The 27,436-nt window shown below is 37.8% G+C and overlaps 2 protein-coding genes and 1 long non-coding RNA gene across 4 annotated transcripts; all 3 read right to left on the reverse strand.

Moving 5' to 3' along the window:
- Window positions 1-7,592: 7,592 nt before the first annotated feature.
- Window positions 7,593-16,407, reverse strand: LOC112569112. 2 transcript variants are annotated; one of them, XM_025246796.1, is made up of 10 exons: window positions 16,059-16,407; window positions 15,407-15,724; window positions 14,812-14,939; window positions 14,001-14,208; window positions 13,192-13,494; window positions 12,071-12,349; window positions 10,485-11,884; window positions 9,908-10,048; window positions 9,436-9,449; window positions 7,593-8,850 (listed from the first exon to the last, which is right to left on the reverse strand). In XM_025246796.1, the coding sequence occupies exons 1-7, from the start codon at window positions 16,150-16,152 to the stop codon at window positions 11,550-11,552; spliced, it is 1,665 nt and encodes a 554-aa protein (XP_025102581.1). In that variant the 5' UTR covers window positions 16,153-16,407; the 3' UTR covers window positions 7,593-8,850; window positions 9,436-9,449; window positions 9,908-10,048; window positions 10,485-11,549. The 2 variants fall into 2 exon arrangements, with proteins under 2 accessions (XP_025102581.1, XP_025102580.1); XM_025246795.1 differs by having other exon boundaries at window positions 15,407-15,757.
- A 2,618-nt stretch (window positions 16,408-19,025) lies between these two features.
- On the reverse strand, window positions 19,026-19,989 carry LOC112569114. The gene is made up of 2 exons (XR_003100303.1): window positions 19,908-19,989; window positions 19,026-19,231 (listed from the first exon to the last, which is right to left on the reverse strand). It is a non-coding gene; the product is annotated as an uncharacterized LOC112569114 (long non-coding RNA).
- Window positions 19,990-20,763: 774 nt separating this feature from the next.
- Window positions 20,764-27,230, reverse strand: LOC112568524. Its single transcript, XM_025245837.1, has 2 exons — window positions 27,165-27,230; window positions 20,764-21,182 (listed from the first exon to the last, which is right to left on the reverse strand). The coding sequence occupies exons 1-2, from the start codon at window positions 27,208-27,210 to the stop codon at window positions 20,764-20,766; spliced, it is 465 nt and encodes a 154-aa protein (XP_025101622.1). The 5' UTR covers window positions 27,211-27,230.
- Between the last annotated feature and the right edge of the window lie 206 nt (window positions 27,231-27,436).

Genomic DNA, 27,436 nt, shown 5'->3' on the forward strand with positions numbered 1-27,436 from the left:
CTCGACTGTCGCTACGATTATCAGGATAAAGATCGCATCCTTGAACACGTGACAGGATCTGCTCCTGTGACAGCGACAGTGATAACAAAGCGTACTGTACTGCACAATACTTTACTGTACTTATGTTTATTGATAATGATGTAGGGTGCTGTGTTAGGATAGGTGTTTGGATAGGCTAAGTGTTTGCAGTACTGTACTGTTATTGTGGTACAGTGCTGTATGAGCGTATGATCCGACTTACGTCAAAATTCGGTTTACGACTCCGCGTTAAGAACGGATCCCCGTCGTAAGTCGAGGACTACCTGTATTTTCTCCCTGATTTATCTTACCATCTGAGGCCTTTTCAAGGAACGATCGGGAAAGAGCCTTCAATGATGCAACGATCGAGAAACTGAAAAATATGAAAATGAAAATACTGGTAATTTTGTAAACATAGATATCTAAGTATGCCTTATATTTTTGAGTACATGGGTTCTCTGTTGTCACCACGGTTGTTCGTGTTTATGATTATTTGTTGTTTTCTTTAAGTCTGCTTTTCGTATTCCTTACACATGCTTTTGTTTCTTCCCTAATGTGGACGGATTATCAAAAGTACACTTGCCGCAGATGTGCTACCAAATAATCTTACTGCTTCGAGTTCTGATGCCAAGAGTTTCCAGGGAACCAGTCCTTCTGGAGGTCTTTAGCCTGAAGATGATACAGTCATAACAATTCAGACAGACATGTACAAATGCACAGATATTTCCTTATTTTGTTCAGTTAATTAAGCAATTGATTGAGACTGAGATTTTGATTAGAATGAAGACCCATAACATTATTCTTAGCTAACGGGGGTGAAGAAAGTTTACTGGGTGAGTTAACCTCAAGAGCAGTTAGAAACCGCTTCGGCCCGTCGTGTATTATCTTTTGTCAACTCGCCTTTGGGTAGCCTCGACGTTAACTTCAAGGCGTGTCAGCTACGACTGTGGTTGAAAAGAAATCTAACATGCAAGCAAAGAAAGTTGCTACCTTTATGATAATTAAGATATTCAGCAGTACTCGTAAAATAGTTTGTCTTCCACTACGTTTACGTTATGGTAGAAAAGTCGATACGCATCAACACAATAAGCACAATCTGTAATGGTTCTTAAGAACGTTATTATCGATGATGTGGAAGACAGACTTAGAAATGTAAGCAGGTAAGTATTGCAAAAAACCAAAAAAAAAAAAAAAACTAAAAAATCCCCACGATAATATTATGGTAGGCTTTCATTTGGGACAACAGGCTACTCATATTTTGTCATTACACTTCGCAAAGTATTTAATTAGTGCTTAAAGTTCTAAATTTAAGCACTAGCTTAATTATGACCTTTGATCCATTTATGGATAAGTTTGTAATATGACAACATCATCACATTGAAAACCTACAGATATATCAATATTTCCACAAACAGCTAAGAATTGGTTTCTGTTCGTCATTTAACTGTTGTAACGATAATTTCCTTCTAGTTTCATCATCCTGGTCATTAAACATACCAGACGATTCAGCCAGTGAGAACCGCCATCGTCCGTTTTCTGTTTCTGCTTGAAAGGGCCGTGACTCCAAACCTATCTGGCTCTTGCTTGGTGAGTAGTTGTCTCAGCATTACACTAATAAAAACACATGTTAGAACCAACATGAAACTTTGCACTTCTTCAAACTGGCTATCATCCATCCCTCTTTACACTCTGACTCGCCTAGTATTTTAAAAAAAGTTATTGTTTTTTATCAGTATTGCAAAGTCATAAGGTGCATTCTGCTTTAATGTGCTTCCGTTGAAACACAGTGTATCATGCCCCTCACATTCTTATGTATTCGAAATATTGTTTGAATGTTACAAAACAGAGGAAGCCAATCGAATACACACATTATTGGCGTACTTTGTAACTGTAAATAATCGGTGCTATTAATTCTTATGTCTCTCAAAAAGAGCGTTAATTAGCGTCAACCTCTTCCCCACTTCGCCCAATCTAGTTTTAAAAGGAGGCTTTCACAAGTCTTAAAAAAAGGAGTAAAATGTGGCTTCCGATAGTCTCGGAAAGTTTATATTTCTTAAGATATAAAACGTGAGGGATGAGAATTCCAAGAGTGTAGCTCCTTCGATGATCATCCCTTATTGTCAAAAAAATTTGTTGTTGTTGTTGTTGTTGTTGTTGTTTCTATGACTGTCGAAATTACCACGTTTCCTGAGAAGAAATGAAAATTTTGTGCCCTGATGCTACGTGTCAAAACACGAAGGGGTTGAAGTGAAGGGCCGGAAGGGTAGCCGATTGTTAATTTTTAATCGCTCTCTGCGTGAAGCCAGCGATTAAGTGTCTCCGCCGATGTTGAAGCAGCAGGAACATCTAATCATAGAAGCTGCCAAACCTTTTAGACATGCGTGTCCTTGTCAACCAGCCAAAGATACTGACACAGTACTCACCTCTAGTGTCACCCGAGCAGCCATGGCTTGTAGGTGAATGTACTTTCCAATTACCCTAGCACCAGGTATTCATAAGCAGTGAGTCATGACGATCTGGGATATTAGCTGCGACGTGACAAGACAGCAAATATTTTGAACACCCATCGTCCAGAATTTTTCATACATATGTACATACACTTTCTTTAGGGATGTACTTACAATTAATATTCTATGACTGGTGCAGTGAAACCTCGATAAACTATATAGATATTATCGACGTATTTATTTACGAAAAAGACGATGAAACTGAATAAGACTAAATTGTGCCCTTCGCTTATTGCATCGGAGCCATTAGATTTTTCTCTCTTCACCAAATTCACACACAGATATGTTGACTTATCTATTTCACGCGATGAAATAATGGCATGTTTTGTACGGTCATTATTTTAGAAACATAAATTAGTTAAAACTACAAGCCTTGGCTGAGATAGAGCGATATGCTCGGTACACGGACTTTTCGACGACGGACGTTTTGCCGACCGGACGTTTCGGAGCCGGACGTTTAGCCAACGTATGTTTCGTCGACGGAGGTTTCGGCGCGGGGCCCTCAGCCGACGGACGTTTTGTAGACGAACATTTCGGCATTTCACGCGAGACCTTTAGCCGAAGTCAAGTGTGTGACGCCCCTTAGCTCACACGTTTCTCTCGCCATTGTATCACTGTATCAGTGAACTCTCTCTCACTATCCCTTCTCATGTGAACCGTTAGCTCACACATTTCTCTCGCCATTGTATCAATGTGTGTCTCTGCCAGTTCTCACGTTCACCTTCCACCTGGACAATATTTCTGTTTGTCATCTGTCTCACGTTCCCTCGAGATAGTGCTTCATTCATTCATGTGTAGAGGGCCGGTAGTCCAGCGCTTGTTAGGTTTTGGCGGAAGTGCTGATGCACGCGAAAAAAGTGCTGATGCATGCGATCGCGAAGGATCGCAAAAAGTAGCCGCCCCATAGGTATATAAGGGCAGAGCTGAGACGCAAGGACAGTAGAGAAAACTGCGAAGTGAAAGCTCGAGACAAGTGACGCAGCCGTGCCTTTCTGATTTGAGTGCTGGACTGTTGTGGTCACTGTTCGACTCCCCTCACCACGCAACACTTGGTTACACATGTGCAAGATTCTGAGAAGTAAGTAAGCATCTCTCTCTGTCTCTCTCTCTCTGTCTCTCTCTCTGAGAAGTAATTAAACGTTTAAAGCTTTCAGCTCGTTGTACAATTCTACCACAAAACCAAAAATTATATAGATATGTGTATGTGGGCGCAGGTTCCCTCAATGTCTACTTTGGTTTTCACATGTCAACTCTACACTCCTGCCTCTGTGTCTGTATATGTCTGTCTTCTGGAGCATATTAGTAACATCACGTGAAACTTTGGAACTTATCTAGTGCATCTGGTGCATTTCAGATGGAATTCACATTCACAAAGAGGAATAAGCGAAAGCTGTTGCACGAAGGCTACGCCTATGTCATGGACCGCACCAAAGCCGACAACGTCACAATTTTCTGGCGATGCGAAAACCGAGGAGAGTGCAAAGGAAGGTTAAAGACAGTAAACGACGTTCTGAAAGGCCGTCCATCCACCCATTCCCATCCGCCAAGTGTAGCCCGTTGCCTGGCTTTGAAAACGGTTGGTGATATAAAACAGCGCGCAAAGCAGTCTGAAGAAGCCACAAGTTCGATAATCAACAACTGCACAGTAGAATTTCCACTCGCCGCCGCAGGTTCTCTTCCAAACAAGGAGACTTTGGCAAGGATGATCCGAAGGATATGGAAAGCTCCAGACAGCGACATCATCAGCGAGGAGCTGAAGCTTACAATGAGAGGAGAACAATTGTTAGCGTTTCAGACGGACGACATCGTTATTCTAACCACTCCATCCAATCGTGACGTTTTAGCACGTGACGCCCACTGGTTTTGTGATGGAACATTGGACAGCGCTCCGTTAGCAACACAACTTTACACCGTCCATGTTCTTGTTGAGGATACTCACACTCTGCCTCTTGTTTACTGTTTGACAAACAACAAAAACAGGGCCACATATGACGCGATCTTTACTTACCTGAACGGCCAGAGAGGTCTCAACCCAGAGACCATCACAATAGATTTTGAACGAGCCGCAGTAAACAGCATCAGTGAACACTTCCCAACCACAGCCGTGCAAGGGTGCTTTTTTCACTTTGGCCAATGTCTTTGGAGAAACCTCCAGTCGCTTGGACTACAAGATTGGTACTTGGAGCCAGAGAACTCTCTTCTCATCAAGACCATTCAGGCCTTGGCTTTCGTGGTCCAAGGGAGACTACTACGCTGCAAGCCGTAGTTCCTTTTTCCTGCTGGACTGTCGCTCACTACAGCCTCATAGTCAAACACACATTAATTTTATGTGTTGCTCAATTTCCTTCTCTATCCTCAGTTTCTTGATTGTGTTACTCCTGTAACTTCGTATGTAAACCAGCTTCTCATCGTCAATACTGACAGAGTGAATGATAAAGGCTGTAATTTCAGTGTCATTGTTTAACAGATTCCAGTATACAGATGTGAGATATTTGAGATATGTGAGATATTTCTCCGAGCAATGATCACATCAATGCGTGTGCAGCTGTTTTTCTCCCTGTCACTTTATTTTTCCCCTTTAAAGCATCGGAGATTTGTGTCTTGGTTGATATTGTGGATTAAAAACCACGCAAAACTAGACACAAAGGAGAGACATAATTAATCACACAGTTTCTTTGTTATCGAATGTAAAGACCAAGTCAGCAAATGTTAATGGAGATAGTTTGCTACTCTTCCTTACTTCGATTCAGGCGAAAAGTACTTCCTTCCCTTGTACACTCGTACCTAACAGCACAATATGATGGTTAATGATCGTCTGACCTGCACTTTGACCTCTTGACGCCATGTCACCTTTTTTTGGATGTGAATGCTTCCTCCTTAAATTTTACTTTACGTCTAAAAAAGTATGCAATTAGTAGTTTTATGGGTATCTTTATTTTTGCTTGCAGATCGTATAAGCCATGGTATGTAATCGTAGGAGTAGTGTATCTCGAGCAGACTGAAACACTAGCGAACTCTTAAAAAAAAAAATAAAACATTAAACCAGTCGCATTTATCCTCGTAGCCGTTACCTCGAACGTCTGCTTCACCTCAAAGCATACAAAGTACAGGTTGATAGACACCCTGACCTCCCACAGGTTCCAGTAGTCTCTGACTATTCAAGAACAAAGTATGACAATAAAAGTACCAGGTTGAGAACAAATATAAAATAAAAAGTGTTCTCTTTCAAACCATTAAAATTGAGATTTGTCCATAATGTTAAGAATGTCGATAAAAAATGTTGGTTTTTTGACAATAAGATAACTAATTTCCTTTCATGTATTTTCACGGTGTGAGGCATCCGTGAAGTGGTTCCAATTACGAGTATGTTTGCGATTATCCTTCCAGGATTGTTATCTCTAGTGTGTATTTATATGTTTCTAGGTGTATCTATTTTCTTCAGAGAGGAGTGTTTTAAGTCCACCCATTGTCACAATATAAAACTGCATTTTTATATCATTGCGTGTTGGCTAGAGAGCTATCATTTTTTAAAGTGGAATGCGACAAAGATTATTCATTATATCTTTATTCACATCAAGTGAGTATGGTTATTCTAAATCTTAGACTTATCTGAGTTTCAGGCATCATTACCTAAAGTGCTAATGTTCATCGATCATCATAATGCTTTCTTTACACAAATATAAGTCAAGATTGGAGCCACCCACCTTCACTGGGAAATCCATGCTGGGTAACCGGAAGTTACAGTCACGAGAAAGTTCCGATTGGAAACTACAGCACACTCCTACGGCTTTTCTAAGGACACAATGAAGGGCTGTATCAAAACTTCCTCGAAACCCATAATTACTTTACTAATTATTTCCCCCATCCTGTCATTATATTCTTGTATCTCTCTACATTATATTGTGTGTTTTTATTTATATTAGGGTGTGCCCATGTTCGTAAAGGTTGCACTCGCAAGTATTCTAGTATCTGTGTGTGTGTGTGATCGTGTTCACACGACGTAGTCTTTACTGTTTGTGAGCTCTATTGATGTTAGCTTATGTTTACATATACAATATCATTTTATATCATTGTGGTTTAATAAATGTTTTACTGTTATGCGTAAAACTTCTGTACACTCCAAGATTATTTCCTCGAGTAAGGGGAGACTATTAGTAAAAACAAAATACATTTCTTTCTTTGTAATGCAATCTGCAAACCTAACATAGAACAAATTATTTTCCACAGGCAAGATTTAAACAGATGGACTAATGATTTGAGCGAATAACACGGGACCCTTGAAGATGATCTATATAATTAAGGTCAGTTTTTGACTCATTTGGAAGAGACCTCCACAAACCAGGGATAAGCTTCAGAGTTGGGCGGACTGAACATCAGATATAGAAGTTCCCTATGATTGTTCACTGGTGTTTACAGCCCACCATCAAAACTGTCTACAGTACACAAAGTCAAGTACTGGTCCTAGTTTAAAGTAACCCACAGTCTTAGCTGACATAGGACTAGAAGGTTCGTGAGTTTACTGCTACCGGCATTAATCTCAGATTTTACATCTGGCTCGCAGCTTGCTTTACAATGACTAATTATCTTCGATATTTCCTGAAGGATATTCGGGGAAAATACCCGTACATCTGAACTACAATTAGGATGAGAAATAAGACATTTTAATGCCACTTTATGGTTCCGTGTTAGAACACACTTAAAATATAGGGAACATTTTATTTGTAAGTTTTACTTCATTTAATTTAGTATAGTTTCTGTTCTTCGTTTTTACTTCATGTCTTTGTTGCAAACTAAAGTGTAAATTGATGAATTGCCTTCAGCCCTGGTTACTTTCGGGAGCCACACAATAAGCCATTCATCGTTTCTTTATCTACTTCTCTCTCCTTTCATACTTCTATCTCTCACACAGTCCTTCACTCTAGCTCTTGTCATTTCTTATCAACATTCTTTGTGTCAACATTATCTCAACCATCATCCTCAACAAAGCACAATAGAAGTGAAGAGGGTTGGTTTTTAGGACACATTTTTATGTATGAAAGGAAGTTGGCTAGTTTTAGCAAGGCCTTACTGTTTAGAGAAAAAAGTTTCCGAAACTTGCAGGCGTAACATAATGCAATACAAAGGTGCAACTGTTTTACTTCAATAGTGTATTGAAAGACCTGATAGTTTATTTCCTCCTTACTGTCACTTGAGATAGTAGATATTATTATTTAGTATCTTTGCTATCACATAGCTACAAAGAGTTTCATATCTCGAATTGTTTTCTTTTTTCTTGTTTACATTGACCAGTTCTTTGAACTCCATATGTAATCATATGAGCATATGAAATATATATATAAATAATGAACTTTGAGATGAAATTATTCTTAATCTCTGAATTCCTAGCAAGCTGAGTGACAAAGTCTCCAGTTTAACCAGACGAGACTGGCGTAAACAGGAAAATAATGACAATCCATATTCCATTTCCTGTTGGAGCAGATTAAGTGCTAGACAACGTCAGCACAAATCTTCTCATTATGGTAATCTTCAGTGAAAACCTGTCGAAAGTGAAGGTCAAACTCCCATGTTAATTCAGGCCTGACCTGTGCACGTGACCTGTCTCCCGGCTTTGAGCTCAGGTCAGCTAAAGCTGATTAATGTCGATATTAGTCTTTCTAAGAGGTTGTATGATAACAGGATCAAACTTCCTTAATATTCACTGCCATGTTTAATATATTCTCAAGTGTCTTCCTAGCTAAACTGTTACCAAAGACTCACATGTCTGTAACTTGTGTACCACTAAGAATTCCTGAAATGCATCATACCAATAATACCAAAAGACTAAATTAGATACAAACATTTTGAAAAGCCTTTTGGTTCACACGTAAATCCCACCTTCAAGTAATTTCACACAATGGTTCATTTTACTGAAGTTATATATATATCTCACATGCACAGTTATCTCCCTTGTTAATAACACTCAGGTTGCCTCTTATTCACTCGTACGCGCGCGCACACACACACACGCGCCTATGTCTTAATCGTTTGATTTTCTATCAATGACAGGGAAAGCATTTGCCATCAGGCGAAGTGCGCAGTATTCTGTCTCCTCGTGTGTGGGCGGTGGGCGACACCTCACACCATTGCCGACATCAAAGGCGGGGAAGGTGTAAAGAAGTCCTGCCGAGTTGAGCCACCTGCCATCATCGACTGTATGAGAACGTGAGGCAGGACTGCGAGCATCCAACTGGACATAATCCTCATCTTGTTCTGAATGTGGGCCCATAATATTCTGGTAATCGCCTAAGTCATCGCTTTTACACTTGGAGTCTTCTGTAGAGTAAACCTGAAAATGTGTCAAATTATCGCGTTTGAATTTTTTCATAAGGTAGATGTCATCTAAAGTTTTTTTCCTCAGATTTCAGCATTTTTCTGTCAGTCTTTCAATGTAAACTAAATTTAGAATTAACAGACCAAGATTTGGAGGGCAATGAAAACAGTGATATGTCAGAAACAGCATTAGCTGCTTGCTTAGTGCATGAATTAGCCATGTACTGACCAGGAAAGAAAGACTGGAAGTTTGAAACAGCTGCTTTGTGCCTGTTCCAACAAATTCTTTGTTTTATTATGTACTTTCTGGCACATTATGTCAATGTGTGGCCACTTCTGCTTACTGAACTCTATGCCCGTAATAGAAACTACATCAGGGCTATGTCTAAGTGTTCCGGGAAAAAACGCTTAATTTTGTCCATGAATTTATTTTTGATTACTTCCGGTAAAATTAACTTTTGGTTTCGATTATGGGGTCGTACTTTTATTGAAGAGAGACCTTAGGATTTACTAACAGACTTAGTCCTGTACCCTCAGTTTTATTCATGCACCCATATGCATACTCCCGCAAACCAACCAACCCACACAAAGCTTAACTAACCTCTTTCCTTCGACCTGCACACAGAAAATTCCGTTTTGTGTTGGTTAACTCCGTAAAGAAGACATTAAAAATACGAATTGCTCCACTGTATGCACAGCACAAGTAGTATTACTATATAATAACAACAACAGCAGAAATATTGATAATATTACATTTAAATACATAACACCTTTCTAAAATTCCTTAACTATTGCAGCTGGAGAATAATGCTCAACAATCCTATTCAATGGAAAGCATCATAATTAAGCTGATTAAAAAATAAACTCTACATAACTTTTAGTTTCTCATTCGACCACCTATTCAAAGAGAGAAGGAAGAAAAGAAAAAAATGTCTGAGTGACTGAATGAAAGAAATGAGAGAAACAAACAAATGAAGTGGCAAACAACTAACAGTCAACATACACTAATACAAACATACAGATCGTATTGCTTTTGTCTTTTATAGCAAGATAAGGTATAGAACTAAATTTACCATTCTCTGTTTTGGGACGTTTATCCATGCCCACCGTTTGAAAGTTATCACACTTGCCTGCAGATTTGTTTTTGGTCTTGTCAACAACAGCGTATACTACTTGACACGTAGGTGGGAGGCTCGGTTCTGAACCTTCAATACCTGTAAACATCCTCGATCGATTGCAAAATGTATTTTTGACCGACTGCTCATTCACTCAACCGAAAGGGATAACCTTTTACCCTCTTAATTCTGTATAACATGAACCCAAGGTGACTTAACTGTGGTGTAGCCACTTACACAGCAAGAATGTATTGATAACAGCACTTGTAAGTATTCTATTCAGCATCGACTACAGAGTTGAATTCCACTTACGACAGGTCATCGCAAACCTCTTGATCCTTGCTTTAATTCGGAATATGCTGTAGGGATACCGTTTAATTTTTTTTTTTTTTTTGAGAAGAGACCCATACTAATGGGAAATTCCTTAGTACAAATTGCAAGCACAGTTGTAAGACATTCCTAATTTCATAGTTTTCTTATTTACCTTAGCACATAATTAAAATGTAATGCGATAGGTTGATGATAACCAATTCACCTTGTTTGATTTCTTTCTCCATTTGTTTTTCTTTGTCAACGATGCTGGCGGGGCGCTGGTTTCCTTTCTTTTTTTTCTTGTCCACTACAGCATACAGGGGCGTCTGACAGGGCTCCGGTTGTGAAGCGCCGGTAGTTATGAGTCTTAAGTGGGGCTGGAATTCAATCATTATAAGGAGGAGGGCTAGGAACCAAAGACATCACAGCAGTACTGATGGACAATAACTTGTTATGGGCCTCACCAAAATGTTCTGTACAAGTGAATGCTGCTGTCACTCTTCTCACCAGCAAGAACTTTGCCCCCTTAACGCGAGTTTCTTGCGGCATTGACATGCCGGGCTGATGGCAGTCTACATTCACGACATTTAAAAACGATCATCATTGCTTTTTAGTACTCTCGGCACTTTAGCACGAACAACCAATAAATCTCGGAAGATTGTGCGAACCAATATGAGGATGGCCGAAAAAAGCTGATAAGATATGACCGGGAGCGGTTGACGAACCCTGATGCTTAAGAAGCATCACGCTGCTAAATTTTATCTGTTATCAAGTAGAAGGCAAGAAGCCTCTCTGGAGTGGTCTATAACCCTGAGGTATTAAGCTAATAATAAGCTTATTATATTACAATAAATTACTCCGACATCTACAATGAACAAAATATCACTCGACCAAGTTTTATTCAAGCTAGAAAGAGTTGTTAATGGCCTACCATTCTTTTTCCTCCTTTTTTTAAGTGTAACGATGACAACAATAAATATGAAGACGACTACGATGCCACTTACAACACCAACAATAGCAAATGAATTATGTTGTTCCAGTTCATCTAGGACACATAGAAGACAAAGTTAAAATAATGGACAAAGAATTTTTATGTTTATTTGGCTTTAACCTCATAAATGTTAGGAATAATAATAGTAGGCACATAATACAAGAACTAACTTTAACAGCAGACATATATTATTACAGTCAGAAACACCGTTAGCATACCGCGAGAAAGAACGAGAATAGTCCTCGTGCCAACTATAACAGCTGAACAGTAATAAACTTATTAGTGATATATTTGAAGTCACTCACTGAAGTCTATTCTGACGGTGACGTTTCCATCGCCAACCTCGTTGATGATTTGAACCTTGTACAGACCAGCTGACTGGGAAGTTAAGTTGACGAATGTCAGAATGCATGTAGATAGGTAACGATTTACTTTTCCAGCCTTACAAGTTATATTTAACATGTGGTCTTTGATGTTATCGATGCTCATTGTATTGCTGCTCTTTGATGATCTTACCAACCACATATGATACTCGTACGGCACAGGGTAAGCGATGATATCAAACGTTACTTCCTCATGTGTATATATTTTGTAGTCACCAATATGCGTAGATAGCTGACCTCGAGGTTTGCCTTTAAAACAAAAAGCACACACACACACATAGAGACACAATAACCCAATAACCCACGCATAATCACAATAATGATTGTCTGTAGGGATAAATTCAAAGTGATATATGTACAGCTGTACAGACGCATTATTCGTACTCAAGTACAGTATAATGTTTGGAGAGAAGGCTGTCCAAAGGTTATACTTACACAAAACACCGAGTTCGAGACGGAGGGAGGTGGTCACGTGATGTGAAAACTCGTTCCTGGCAGAGCACAAGTACATTGCTGTGTCTTCACAGCGAGCGATGAAAGTGTAGTTGGCAACATTCGAGCCGTTAAATATAACAGTGTTGTTATTACGATAGATGGAGATGTGTGGTGAAGGTCGGCCATCTGACTCACACAGAAAGTCCACTTGGTCTCCATCATTCACTGTCTGATTCCGTCCAGAACCGTTCAGCGAAAACCGACTGACTTTTGCAGCATCTGTAAAACAGAAGCTGTCAAATTTATTATTTTGTACAGCAGCTAGGACAACTCCTGTTCACACTATTTGGAAACAGTCTTTGAGGAATTAAAAAAAAATTTTTTTTTTCCCTGTTTTGTCATACGGGGTAATGGATGTTAAATAAAATTTACGAACAACACTGTAAGAGTCTTGTTAGTAGAATCATTTCAAAAGAGGACCATCAGCATCTTCCACAAGCATTACTATGATAATCAAGATGATACGCAAAAGGATTTTGATAATGACATACTATAAAGTTATTCATAAAACATTATTTAGAAAATAAATCATATTTCTTCCACGGCACTACACTTAACTGTGCACAGAGTTAGATAACACATTTCTCTCAAGTATCTCTGCAAAACAAAAATATAAATCAATATAACCCACCCCACGAAAGAGTGAATAATTTTTATGATAGAGTAAGGAAAATTAGTTAATAAATCGATGGGTGAACTTTTAGGAAGGTTGAATGCATTAAAGGAGATAGAATCAATTTGAAATCACACTGAAATTTGTTTCTATTATCGTCAGATGGTTCTATAAAAATATCACACCCAATAGTAAATGCATAGTCTAAACATACATGTATGCATTGATACAAATTATCACATAGACAATGACAATGACAATGACAATTCTTTATTTTCACGCGTGCTAGAATAAGCAGAAGGCTTTTTAGATGAAATCTTTTTCTGAAAAGGCAAACAAAAGAGCAGCAAGAAAAAGAAGAAATAATGAAAACAGATTAGCTATCAAAGAATATACTAGCGTTCAAACATCGATAAAGAGGTGAAAGGCGATAGGATTGTTTACTTACACCCAACATTAGCTGTGTAGATGTTCCCACGGGTCTCATTTCCTCTTCTGATGACGTCACACCTGAACCAGGTTCTCTCATGATCCGAGAGAGTCAAGCGATGAGTAAAGTTCATTTCTTGTGATCTCACGGACAGGTACTCTTGCCTTGCTGGTTGTCCTTGGTTTGTCTGGTTACCAATGACCCACCTCAGGTAGCCTGCAGGTTGTCCTAGACTATTGGTCTTACAGGTACAGGTGACATTAGTGTTTTCTAACACGTAGGGATGTGGGCTACACGACACTGTTGGCATGTGAGGTCCTTCTGCACAAATAATAGGTAGTTTTAGAGTCTTACTTGTGCATAACATCTTGTTCTTCTATGATGTTTAGACTTCATGCTTCTTTTTTGCGAAACAATTCAAGATAGTAAGATTTCAATTTTGATAAATAAAAAAAAAGAGAAGCAAAGGCACAAACTGAGCGGAAATATGATGTACTGTCATTTGTTTCACTGGTTTTTCTTGTTCTTTATAAAAATGAAGTTTCTATCTGTACCCGACAGCGCGTGTGCGAAAGTTCAGACGTCAGTGTGTGTGGGAGAATGGGTGTACTAAACTAATGTGGAAATGTGCACACGACTGCGTGGTCACTAGACTAGTACTTAAAAAATGCAGGTGATGATTACTGTGGTGTGTATTTGTGCAGAGAGGTTGGTAGAGAGTGGGCCAAACGGATAAAAGTGTGGGTTAGTTAGGGAAACGTTGAAATATAATATATTGAAAGAGCTCCCCATATTCCTTCCTTCAATTTAAGTAATTTTTATCTTACCATTTATAATCCACTCGAAACCACCAGTCAATTTTGCATTGTAAGTTCGTCCACCAGGATAGATGACAACATAAAAACCATAACGTCCTGTTTCTACTGGGAGAGTTGTGTTGAACAGACAGGAGCCTGACACTTTCACTTCACCCTGGGTGCTCTCGCTGGTTGGAAACGTCACCATCGTGATCATTTCTACAGTTTCATTTCTTGACTGCAGTAACAAAAACATAGGGAGGGGGGCAAAATTCAATATCATAATCATCATCGTCGTCGTCGTAGTCGCCATCATCATCAAACGATATACTTAGACAATGTGGCTTCACACCTTACCAGATAAGAACTAAAAGTAGCAAAGCAAACGTCAACATAGAGAGTAATTAATTTTTTTTTATCGTTATTCAAGATTTAGTTATTCTCGTAAAGAAAAGCCAGATAAGAAGCCATTCAAAACTGATTTCTTTACAATAAAAGATTTGCTACGAAACTGCATCGTTTGTTTCAATGGAAAAAAAATTATGTATTCGTAAAACAAAGTTAACTCGTCAACAAAAAAATCACTTGGATTTATTTGTTTTGTGGGTAACTAACTGTAGTTAGCATTTTATCTATAATTTTTAGATTAATGATTGTCAGAGGTTTGGGAAAATTATAGAAATAAACTTGGATCACTAATATTTGTAAATGTTTAAGCTGTCTCTGCTGGCAATTCGCATACAAACTATACACGTGCATAGAGCCACCAGAGAATAGCATTGCTTTTCAGACACGCAGTCCCTAACTGAAAAAAATAGTGAATCTCACACAGATTACCCACATCGTGGTTTCTCCTATACAACTGACACAAGTAACGTCCACGGGAGGAGTAGACACTGCCGATGTCACATGATACATTCACGATCCATGACGTATTAATTGCGGTGCATGAAACGCCCTCTGGAGGATCTAAAATAGTTGAAATAAGTTACGGTACGGACGACTGGACAGAAAGACAAAACTGAATTTTTATATATAAAAGAGACAAATTTTTTAAAATGTAGTTTCTTTCTCTTACTGATACAAGGTACATAGAGGTCTAGTCGAACAAAATTTCAGACTTTTTCCAAACATTTTCAGACGAGAAACTTTCCACTTGAAAGCACATACAAAGGCGGTCTGGCGGAACTGCAAGTATGGACGACCTTATGCAAAAGGCTTTTTAACCAACAGAGCAGAGTATGGACAGCGTGCAGTGTTTGAGCTACTGAACGAAGTGGGAATGGAGTCAGCAGGGTGAGGAGGGAAGACAGGAAATCAGGCGCACAATGATGGAGACATTTATAATATAATCATATGTAATGGAACAGAAATAATATTAACCTACAATAGTTTTATAATATAATAATTTTAAAACCAGAAGACAAAGTGCTTACACACAAAGTTGAGTTCACAATGACCCGAGTTCACAGGTGATATTCCAACTGTAAGAACACACTGAAGACTAGCGTTTAACAAAAGACCGATGTCTGAACGATTTGAAGCTTTGATGGTCATAGAACTTGAATGGCGAGAATTCACTACAGTGGCAATAAACAGTTTCCTGAAATCATCCGTCTTAATGCAAGTATCAGCGCATGTTGATAACAAATCAGAACTATCGGCGCCCTGGCGTTGCAGTCTCCAGTCCACTTCTCCCTGAGCCGTGCAGTTGAAGACAGTGTCTTGGCCAGCCAGCACTTCTCTCACGCCGTCTTTACCACAGGGGAATATAAGTACACCTGAAACTTCATGTTTTACAGAAGCCACAAGCCACCGTTAATTCATGACAGAAAATAGTAAAGTAGTTCTTTTTTCTTTCTTTTTCTTATTTTCTGATATTTTTCTTCTTTTTTTTTTCGCTGTCTCACACACGCAGAAATAACCATCCATGCAGTCATACATTTCAAAATATTGTCTTTTCCCATGTACTACAGCGGTTGAATATCATATTACTCATGATGATTAAAGCCGGAGTGACAAACATACGTTTTATCTCTTCCTACGCCATCTACACAGATACATGTAGCACTTTGTAAATTTTTTTACCTCTGTCTACTGAAGAGCGAAGAGAAAGCAAGAGAGCTGCTACCCACAAGCACCATTGCTTTTTCCCATGCTGATGTAAGGCGCAGATGTACATTCCTCTGACTGGTTTCAAGAAAGGTTTCGCAGAAAATGATCGTGCTATCTTTCAGCCTCTTTTCTCTATTGTAGATTATTTCATAACCCGGAATGTAAAGTGGACTTTAATACATCCTGTTATTACAAGAACTCTTACTTTAACACATAAAATATATATGATCCTGGAATACCAAGGCAGAGAAGGTTCCTCCTTTTGCCTAGTGATGGATGTCTTAGTAAAGTTTAACGATGGAGTCCTCAAGTTGTTCATACATCAGCGGCTGGCTGAGTCTCGGTAAATGAAAGCTAATGAACGATGCCTCGGCTTAGCCTAAATGCTGTTGAACGTGGAAGGAAATGCTTCCGCAGTCAAGTGAGGGGACAGACAGCGAATGTTGTTAAGGTGGGAGGCAGACGAAGACCACGAACATGTGATGGAGGCGTGGCTATCATGCAAATATGTTACTCAAAACAATGGAAAGGCCATCTTCATATTTTTTACATTTTTATTGTCTCTGTGCAAACAGTTAACAATTCCTTCAAAATCTTTTTTGATGAATCTGTTGTCTTGATGAATAGTCAACATAAATTTGATGACAATCCAGTATGGTCTTCAGAATGCCCAGGTCAGCAGTCAAGCAAAAAAGGTCATTGAACCTACACAAAATGCGTGCAATTGCAGCATATCCAAATGAAAAGGCAGAATCAAACTGTAGAAAACATGCAGTGGACGTGTCCATTGTCTACACAACAAATGTGCCTTGTTAATAGTGCCTCAGAAAAGACGATTAAGTACTGTCGAACAAGGAAGGGTCATTTCTTGGCTGCAAGAGGGCAAAGGTGTTTGAGAAAATGGCCAACGATTGCGAGTTCCTCACTCTGTCATTCAAATTCTACGAGACCGCTACAATGCAACGGGAAGTGTAATAGAACGTATAGAAACCCAGTCAACTATCAGACAGCAGGACAGGTTCATTGTTCTATTGGCTCTAAGTCAGAGAACAGCCACTGCCAGCACACTCAGGAGACAGCTGCAAGTTGCCGCCTACGTGTCAGTGATCACACAGTTCGCAACCGACTCAGGGAGAGCAATCTTCAGTCAAAGCGATGTCCGACTTGTCTCTGTGCTGCTCGTCTTGAATGGACACGAGGCCATCGGGCATGGACAAGGTAACAGTGGGCCTCAGTCCTCTTCAATGATGAATCTCGCTTTGCCAGGTCCTTTCACGATGGCCTAATCCGCGTCTCGTTTCCAGACAATTTAGTAACACTCTCCGTGTTACTAAATTATTGCTATGGTGGTTAATCCATCATGGGGTCGGCATACAGAACTCCCCTCTACCTGGTGCAAGGCAAGCTGACAAGAGATACCATTTTAAAACCTCTAGTACTGCCAGTACTGCATAAAATTGGATCAGGCGCTGCTTTTCAAGATGACAACTCCAGACCGCGTAGGGCAAGGGTCGCCAATGATTTCCTGCAGCACCACCGTCAACCGCATAAACTGGCCGGTATTCCCCAGATATAAATCCCATTGTGTATATGTCATGGCCCAGCGGCTTTCATACCCCAACCCAACAGTTGGCCCCAATCAGCCGTGCCAGTTTCTTCAGTAAGAGTGGCAGGCAATTCCTCAAAGGACTCTGAGACAAAGGTTCCTTACTTGTATTAATGCCAATGGTGGACACACACAATATTGACTTTTTTCTCTGATACCACTTTTTCTGAACTTTGAAACCATTCGTCATGTCAGACCAAGCTCAGTTTTAGTTGTTAAAAAAGATTTTATTTCAATAAAATTGGCTGATTCAGGTTTCGTTTAATGAATAAAAAAAGCTTCGAATTAAAATTATTGTATTATTTTTGGCCCGAAACGATGAATTACTATACAGGTGCTCGTTTGATTGATTCGAGTAGTATGCAAGCCGCAAGACATCTATACTGGACTTCAAGCTGTAGCCGCTTTCCTTATCTTGCGAAGTCTTTAGAAACTGCTCTGCTGTTTAAATGCATCCATTTCGTATGAGTTGGAATGAAAACGCTTTTTTTCTTCCAATGAACTCATTGATTGAAGTTTCGGCATTAGATTGTAAGATTTACTCTTCATTATTTATAAATTTATGACGTCTCTGACTGTAAATCATTATATGTATTATGATGAATAAATAAATGACTTTTAGATTTATGTGAGAAAAGTAATCTGGAACCAACTGCTATTCACTTTTCCATGACGACGCTCTTGTCTATTAGTCGGGGACTCGTCGATCTAGTCATTACATCTGCGTGCAATTACTCGTTTCTGTGCAATATTTCGTTACACCTATTTGAGTATATCAGAGATGTGCATGACTGCCGACGATACACTTCACTTCGACTTTCCTTCTCGGGATAATTCCTGAAATCCTTACTTGGCTATGAATATTCATATTGAACTTTAACTACCACTGTTACAACAACAACAAAACAATAATACCTCTTTCCATTATCATGATTTCCAACCAAATATTAAATTTTCACACCATTCTTTACCGATATGGAGGTAGCCAAAGCAATAAAAACAATTAACTCGTCTCATAACTTGACTAAGCAAGGAATTCCCCGGTCTCTTTCACTCATAAATTCGCTACAGTGTCTCTCTTCTTCGACGACTGGCGAGGGAATAAACTCAGTTATTTCCCAAACAGGGGTTCAGTGAACCTTTCGCTCACTCATGCACGCTACCATGCATTCCAACTAGTACACAGTTAAGGGGAGTAATCTCTGCTTCCCAACAGACAAGGGCGACAACCCCTCCTAACAGAAACCGGCGAGCCATATGGGCGGTAGCTCTTTGAAAAATATGGAGTTATGGTTTAATCAAAAAGGCATAGATCAAACCGGCTAGCTGAAACAGAAGACTAAAATTTTAATTACAAACAAGGATCATTAAAGATGATCTTACATCAGCTTTTGCTTATAACCGAGAAGCATATAAACAAAGCACAACAAATCAACTCAAGGTTCTTTCACATGAAATTTGTGTCATTGAATTCCATCCTTCCTTGTTTTTTCCTTGTTTTCTGTTTTATTCTTCTTCTCAGCCATAGTACTGACTAAACCTGTGAAAAAATAGAAAATTTCCATGAAGTACAGAAATGAAAAGTTCTTGTTTAAGAAGTGATTAACATCGATCGATCTGCAGCAAAACAAACTTCAAAGCAATACCTTATAAAAATAACCTAAAAAAAAAAGACTGTTACATTTTCTTCAAAACTAGTGACAAGTGATCCCCCAAAAGTGGATGCTGTTTCAGATTAGCAGATGAAGTTTCCTTGAATGCATTTATTTCTGCATCAGACACACATAGTTTTGAAATTATTTTGTGTATGCTGAAACTTTCTGACTTTTTGTTAAAAAATGAGATAAATCCATCAAAGCAGAAAATCTTGCTGCCGAAATTAATTTTGTCAATAAAGTATGTTTGAACGATAAAGGTAAAGGTCATCCCAGGACCTTTTCAGGTCATTAGGAAGTAAGGTGTTAGACACCTCACTTTTCTAGGGGCAGTGCAAATCTCCACGGCTAGCCTTTAGGTTTGGACGCAAATGCTCTAACCACTCGATCCCCCTAAAAATTCTGTTTACATTCTTGTTATTACTTTGCAACTGATATTTGTAACTAACGAGCGGTATATTTGTTAGATTGAAACAAACTCTAGCTCTCAAACTATTTTTAGCAGGGATTGGTGACAAAAACACACGTTAGATTAAATACATATAGGGTAGTGAATTTTACCTTAAGGGTATGGCTAGAAATGCTCTGCTTTATCCAAAAGTTTGACATCAAGGAAACCACAGTGAGCAATACCAACGTTCCACTAATCACATATGCTCCTGATGTCCCTGTATCTGCTGAAATTAGCAATAGAGTTACAACAATATTAGGACACACAAAACCGTTTTTGCTCTTTGAGAAGACATCTTCTATGATTTTCCCATAGATGAAAGAAGAATGATAAATCTGGTCAAGGTGAAACAAGCATTGTAGCTCCGAATAACTAATAACTTCTGTCCAATACAAACATCATCTGTTTTGTTTATAAGATTTCACCTAAGATATTACAGGTGGCTTGGGAAAAAAGTACTATTCAAAGATAATGTTGAAAATGATGTTATTAAGATGGTATAAGTAAGGGAATGGGACAGTGAGTGGGGGACATATTTTAATAGAGATAGATACACAGTAGAGAAGGCAGCCCACGGAACCATATTGCTTTTCTCTTCTTGTCTAGAAACATATCAGGCGACTTTCGCTTACTTAATCTACTCCTTTGAGCACTGAAAAAAATCTCAAGCAAAGGAACATCAACCAGGCAATGCGGTGTACTGGTGTTAGTATGTGTTCGCGTGCACATGCAATTCATTTAATGAAAATGTATAAGAGAAATATTAAGGAACACTGACAAGAAAAAAAAGTTGGGGGTAATTTACACAATAACATCCCCAACAACCACTACCATTGGCTTATACTTTGGCTTGCTTTCTCAAACATTTCCCTTAAGTTCACCTAATCTATCTGGCAACAATAATTTTGACTATTTGTGTCATCTAAATATGTAATGGAAGGCATAATGAATGGCTATCTTTCAGAGTTAGAACGAGTCATTCAACTTTATCTCAAGGGAACACTTACCGAAGCTTATATTTTTGCAGACTTTTATCTTCAAAGGACTTTTTGTTATTGCACAATATTTGCATTCTAGCAGTGCTCCATTATCTTGGCTTATATTGGCCCAGTAAGCAAATATATATGTAAAGATATCTTGGGTGGAATCATCACACCAGCAGCTGTTAGGAAGTGAGCTATTCTGTTTTTTACAATTAGAAGGTTCTGGTAAAGGTGCTCGGCATGGTGTTGATGTGATTTTACCAACTGTGCGATCTATTCTCACATATTCTGGTGATGATAAGCATCCTGCATTATCAACTGCTGTTTTGTTGATCTTGCATATGAGTTTGTTCTGTCCTTCCTTGAATTGTGGGCATGTCAACTCCACATCAGAAAGGTCCACTGTAACAGTGCATGATAAATATATTAACAATTATGAGGAGTCATTTTGTATTCCTGTCTACTTAATTCATCTATTGGAATTATTTTTCTTGACAAAGTCTGAGAATATTAGAAGCTGTAAATAAAGTTCAAAAATCGAAAAATTTTCAATACGAATTTAACTGACACAAACAGAAAACCAATCAAAGTATCTCTAAATCAATACTTTGAGAAACGGCTTCAGATAAATGTGTCTAATGCACTCACACACAAAAATTTGTACATACATCCAAGACTTATAGTTAATTCGAATCCTATAGTGCCCTCAACAATCCCATAATAATTCATGTGGTTAGATCTTCATTCTCACAGTGAAGGAACTACCATCACTATTATTTTAGGTGTGAGAAAAAAGTGAAAAAAGAAGTAATTATATAATTACCTCCAAAGTTAACTTATTTGTGAATACAGTTTTTTAAAAATAACAACATTACTAATGTTCTATACTCAGACACTGAATAAAATAAAGTTATATGAGCCACTAAAAACTGTCCATACTTTCAGCCTCATAAACCTTCAAGACTTTCACCTGCTTTTTTGTTGGGTTCAAAATACCAACTTTAGCTCTTCTCTTCAGGCAGCATTTTTCTTTCTTTATCCAAAAAGAGTTGTACTCCTTCAGTAACATAGAAAGGTAGACTAATGCTAAACTGGAAAAATGAGCTCGGAGGTAGTTCTCTCCCCTACTACAATGTGATATGTAACAAAGCACAGAAGAGTTTTCCACTGCAATACTTTACCAGTCCATGTTAAAAATGTCTTATACAAAATTATTCCCACTAAAAGTATCAATTTTCATGTCAGGTAAAATTTGTTTTCCAGGAACTGAAGTTTGCTGGCTTCAAATCCAAGAATGTTAAATCACTAATATTAGATTGTATTGTGTATTTATTGTGTGGATTTGTGTGTTTATTGTTACTCATTAAGAATATATATAAGTAGTTATTGATCAGATGTACATGGTTTTACAGGTATGGCATAACAAAGTCTAGTGCTCATAGTGAATATTATTATGTTTATTTTACATCTTGAAAAGAAAAAGCATTTCTATCTTTAAATTCTAATCCTAACCCTGTAAAATCTTGCTTAAAATTACTTAATAAATACTTAATAATTACTACTTATCTCATAAGTATATGCAAATATCATCTAAAACTTATTGAAAACAGACTTTTGATACAAGGATTACACTAATACAGCCATATGCAACAAGTAAATGGTTCTTCATGCTCTTGTTTCACAAGTGCTTACAAGAAAACAAAATGCATAATATTCTGCTTTACAAAATTAATAATCAGAGAAGCTTCTTATGTCTGATTTGTTAAAAAAAAAAAAAATTGTTGTGTAGCCTGATATGCTAAATGAAGATGGGTTCTCCTTGGGTAGGTGGAATAGCTAGCATTTCTCTTCTTCCCATGCCATCCAGCATCTCATATGTTGTCAAAGGCTACAAACTCCAAGTCTATGCTTGTTTACTTTTTTCTAGCTTCAGAATGTCTATGTTAAGCTTTGCATTCTTTCATAACTGACATTTTGCACAAGTGAATTTTACTAAAAATATGCTAATCTGTTCGAAAAAAGTAAACAATCAAAATTTAAAAAAACAAAACAAAGAGAAACAAAATTCCTATCGGTATCCAAATATCTGAAATCAGTAATTCTGGCACTATAAGTCGAAAAGGTTTCACAGTAAGGTTTAGTTTTTATTAACCATCTTTTTAAAATCTTAGCAGTACTTAATATTTAATATTTTTCTAAGCATGTTTAAATTGTATCTAACGTGAAGGAATTTATAGTTTGTGACATCTCTCTGTAATAAGCAGTAGAATTGTTGTGGTTTAAATTGCATTACAAAATTATCACAAATTATTTCTTGCACTTCTTGAAGAAGAAGAATTCTAAAACATTCTGTAATCAATGTAAAATAAAATCTTTTTATAGTCGAAATATACTGATTTCAAAATGCTAATCTTTCTGCTTCTCATTTTTTTAAATATAAAATTACTTTTGTTCGGTTGGCTGCTTTAGCAGGAAAGTGCTTCAACATTCAGGCAATTTTGCACTATGGAAAACGGGAATGGTGAAGGGAGAAGGAAACCAGAATTAAAAGAGACCCCCCCCCCCACCCCAAAAAAAAAAAAAAAAATGGCAAGGCCTGTAAACAAATAAGGAGTGTCCCGAAAAAATATCTGAATCGTACCTTAATTTACACTCCAGCTGTGACAAACAAGACTGCACAAACTCCTGACTTCACGTGCAAATTTCACAAATCGCAGAGCAGTTAGAAAGAGTAAGAGCTTAGCAAGAATCAAATAACCCCTTATCTATGAAATATCATCTATGAAAATGATCCCCCTTTCTTCATGCTTTTGTCAAGTGTTTTAAAAAGTTGAAGCTTCCTTGATGGTGCATGATCACAGTTATTTCCCTTGATATCCATAACTGGATATGAAGCTATCTTGCTATGAGTGTGATGTCTTTTTCTTAAATATAAAGCAACAAATGTAGGTTTCAAATAAAAAATAAATTAAAGGCTCTGTTGAATGATCAGTTACTTAATGATAGTGACCTATAAAAGCTGTTGCTGAATAATAAGAATATGTTAATAACTGACGTAAAAATAAACAAGAAAGAATTAACTCCATGATGAACTGTATTAAAAAAAACATAGAGATCTCCAATTCCTTCTATAATTTTTTCTGAGACCTTTTTATTAAGGAAAACTCATCTACAAGCATCGACATAATTTACGTAATGTTAAATACAGAGAGAGGAATGTTATTATGTTAAGCTTATGTTTAAGGGGTTTAAATTTGTGGCAGCTGGATATATGATTCTCTTTTATGAATGGCAAACCATCATTGAAGAAGGAATTTTGTGACAAGACAGCTTATTATACACTACTTCATTGCCATTAAAGTATCTGATAAAAGAGAAGAAATATACAACCATTTCTGTCATGTAAAAAGACAACCATTCATCTAGGTGGATGGAGGGGAATTGCTATTTCACACCGAGCCAGCAACAAAGGATATATATCGGGGCAAGGCTGCCATCCACCTTAAGCGGATGCCACATGTAGAGATTCATCTAGGTGGCTCAAGCCTTTTGGAAAAGGGTTTTAATCAATGGTTATATTTCTGTCATGATATTTATCTTTATTATAATACACTCGGTACTTTTTGTTATACATTAAATTCCTATACCACTAATAAAGGGTACAGCTTATCGAAAATATTCTTATAACTGTCAAGGACAACAACTATTGTAATAAAACAGCATTAAAGCAGGTGGGTTTGTGAACTGTAAATAAATGTCAGTCTGCATCTGGCAGAGGCATAGGAGTATCAAATTTAGTCATAAATGAATGCTAATGGATGTTATAAAAGGAAAAGGACTGAATAACACAAGCTTTTGGAATAGTGTGCTGCAAGTATACTTTCAAATGCTTCATTAACAATGATTCTAACAAGACAACTAAACTGACAGCTCTGTGGATGTCAGTTTCTTTTTGTATCTTTGCCTACAATGGAGGCACTGCTGCTATTACCTAGTTTTTTTTTATTGGTGCATAGACTGCAGATTGCTATAGATCACTGTAACGATTGGCGATTCAGGCGAATCTAATTAGACTCTCATTTATTTTTCATTCTCCTTATAGTCAGGGAAGAGCAGTCGCGCGGAGCCGCGTCAGCTCTCATTCTTATACGTCATGTATGAAGTGACGTAATTGAGCTCGACACAACGTAACTAGGACGACGGTAGTCAATGGAGGGAGAAGCCACGCCGACCCTGTAACATTGTACTGATGATTGGTCGATCCAAGAAAGGCTGTGAAGGTTGTCCTAGTCACCTAGTCGCGAAGAACCTGATTGGGCAAGAGCTCTGAAGAGAACGAGTTAACTTAGGAGATCTAACGTTTCTCGGGGAGTCGAGACCGAGCAGTGAGAGAGTAAACATTGTGTGTGTTAACTGCTTTCAACGTTATATCCAACGTTCTTCAGAGGGAGATTATCATATGTATTCCAAGTTTTGGTGTAGCTATTAATTCCTTTGGAATATATCAGCTTCGCCGATACAAGTGATGTGGCTTTAATGTGGCTTTTAGACTCACGAACTTCTGAAAATATTCGTTGGAAATAACCTGCTGGTCCAGTCGGTCACCTCGCCAGCCCGTCTGATAACCATAGGAGGGGGTTGGCGGTGAGGGAGTAGTGTTCTTTTATTTTGTTTCATCCGCATTTCATCACTAATTAATTTCTTAAACATTAAATGTGTTAATCGTTGGCCGGACCTTTTTGCTGAAAAATGTGAAAGAGTGCGGCAAGCGTGGTTTACATGTAGATGCTTACACGCGCTCGCAGACACATTTAAACACTCTTTTCAAAAAACGTTACGATCACATGAAAAGCTGAAGTGTCCCATGGCCTAGTGCAGCGGGTGTAAAAGCATTAGAAGTGAATGTAACTCTAACAACCATCTTTAATTTCCCTTATAAAACAAACACCTGGCTGTTGGGTGGGCAGGCACGTTTTGCAATCTCAGGCCTTTCTTGTCTTGAAACTAGCAATTTGTTCTCCAAAATGCACTTACTACTAAGGCCATAATACTTCATAATTGCTGTTGAATAAAAATTAGAAAACAGAAATAAAAAGAATACTAAATGAAGTAAGTGCTTGTTAACTAGCAATATAAAATAAACCATAAAGTAGATGTCCAATTTTACAAAATATCTAAAAATAAGTTAATTTTATGCTACTCATCGCATGTCATTTCTGTAATATGGAAGCTGATTGTACAATGATGACCATGTCATTCTTTTTATAAGTATCATTAGAAACAAATATCAAATAGATCATGTCACATTTATCTTTTACAAGCAATTTGATAATCCAAATATGAAATTCAAATCTCCGTTATGACATTCTTCAGTGTCAATCTACTGTTGTTTAGAGCTGCTTGTGAAAACAGTGATGACCCTAATACTATTTGCTGGCTGTGGTCTGGAATTGTTTTGTTCTGCAAGAAATGTAAGTTGGTAATGTGAAAAAATGTCAGAAATTAACTGATTAAATGGGATGCAAACTAAACTGTAAATGATGTTCATCTCTCTCTTTTTCACATACACGGTGATCGTAACTGGGAAACCATATACAGATAAGGGAGTCCATGATAGCTGGTTTTTTTTTCATTGTTTGTAAGTTTATCACGATGGCCATTGCATAGCACAAATGAACAAACTGAAGTACACTCACCGACCACTCATGATCCTACTAGTACTACTGTCATGTAGTAGGGCTGACCTAAAATTAGTTTCAGATAGATACGTTATAATATTTATGTGGCACAGAAAAATTTGTTGTCCTGCTATTTGTGTTACTGTAGTACTAGAAGATCAAGGTTCAAGAAAGAGTAAGTTTCTAAAGACCTTTTGAAAAAAAGAGTGTTTTTTGCGAATACGGAAGGGCAACTAGTGTTGTACAGGTGTGTAGACCAAACATGCGGCGAAAAATCGTCGGTATTTTGCGCCAAAAGTCGACTCTGAAAATAAATTTGTGGTAATATTTTATCGATATAAGGACTTACAATTAAATAATGCATAACCTACATGTTCACCTGAGGAACACTACAATTTTTTTCATTAACTACTAATGATTTGTTTAGTGTCATATATAGCTGATTTTTATTATTTACAAGTAATCATTGCAAACAACGAAAATGTACTACAAACTGGAAAGGGAATCCAGATGCAAACGAGAGAAACACGGATGCAGGCTAAGTAACAGGTAAGTTTATTTGCGAATGCGTAGAGCAGGGCAAGTAACGAACAGACCATGAACGTATATAGGGATATTCGTGAACAGACGATGACTCATTTCAAGAGTTACATAATTAAGAAACACAAATAATTTATTTTTTCGACCCGTTAAAGTGATAGCTTACCTGATGGCAAGAAGTATAAAAGCTGAGTAAAGAGAAATATCCACATTGTTTTAAACAGAACGAAGGCGACCTTTAAAATTTCCGTAAGGAAAAACTTATATCTGATCAACCGCGCGAACTAATATAATCATGGACGTACATTGATGAACTGATGTCTGTACGCCGAGACTCACTCTTGGCCTCTTGCGAAGTGAGTCTCGGCGAGCCGTAGCAACAAAATAATGTGAATAAACCGGAAGCTATGTTGTCTAATACCTCGTTTAAGTAGTTTA

The sequence above is a fragment of the Pomacea canaliculata genome, linkage group LG7 (assembly GCF_003073045.1).
Source record: "Pomacea canaliculata isolate SZHN2017 linkage group LG7, ASM307304v1, whole genome shotgun sequence".
Taxonomy (NCBI): Eukaryota; Metazoa; Mollusca; class Gastropoda; order Architaenioglossa; family Ampullariidae; genus Pomacea; species Pomacea canaliculata.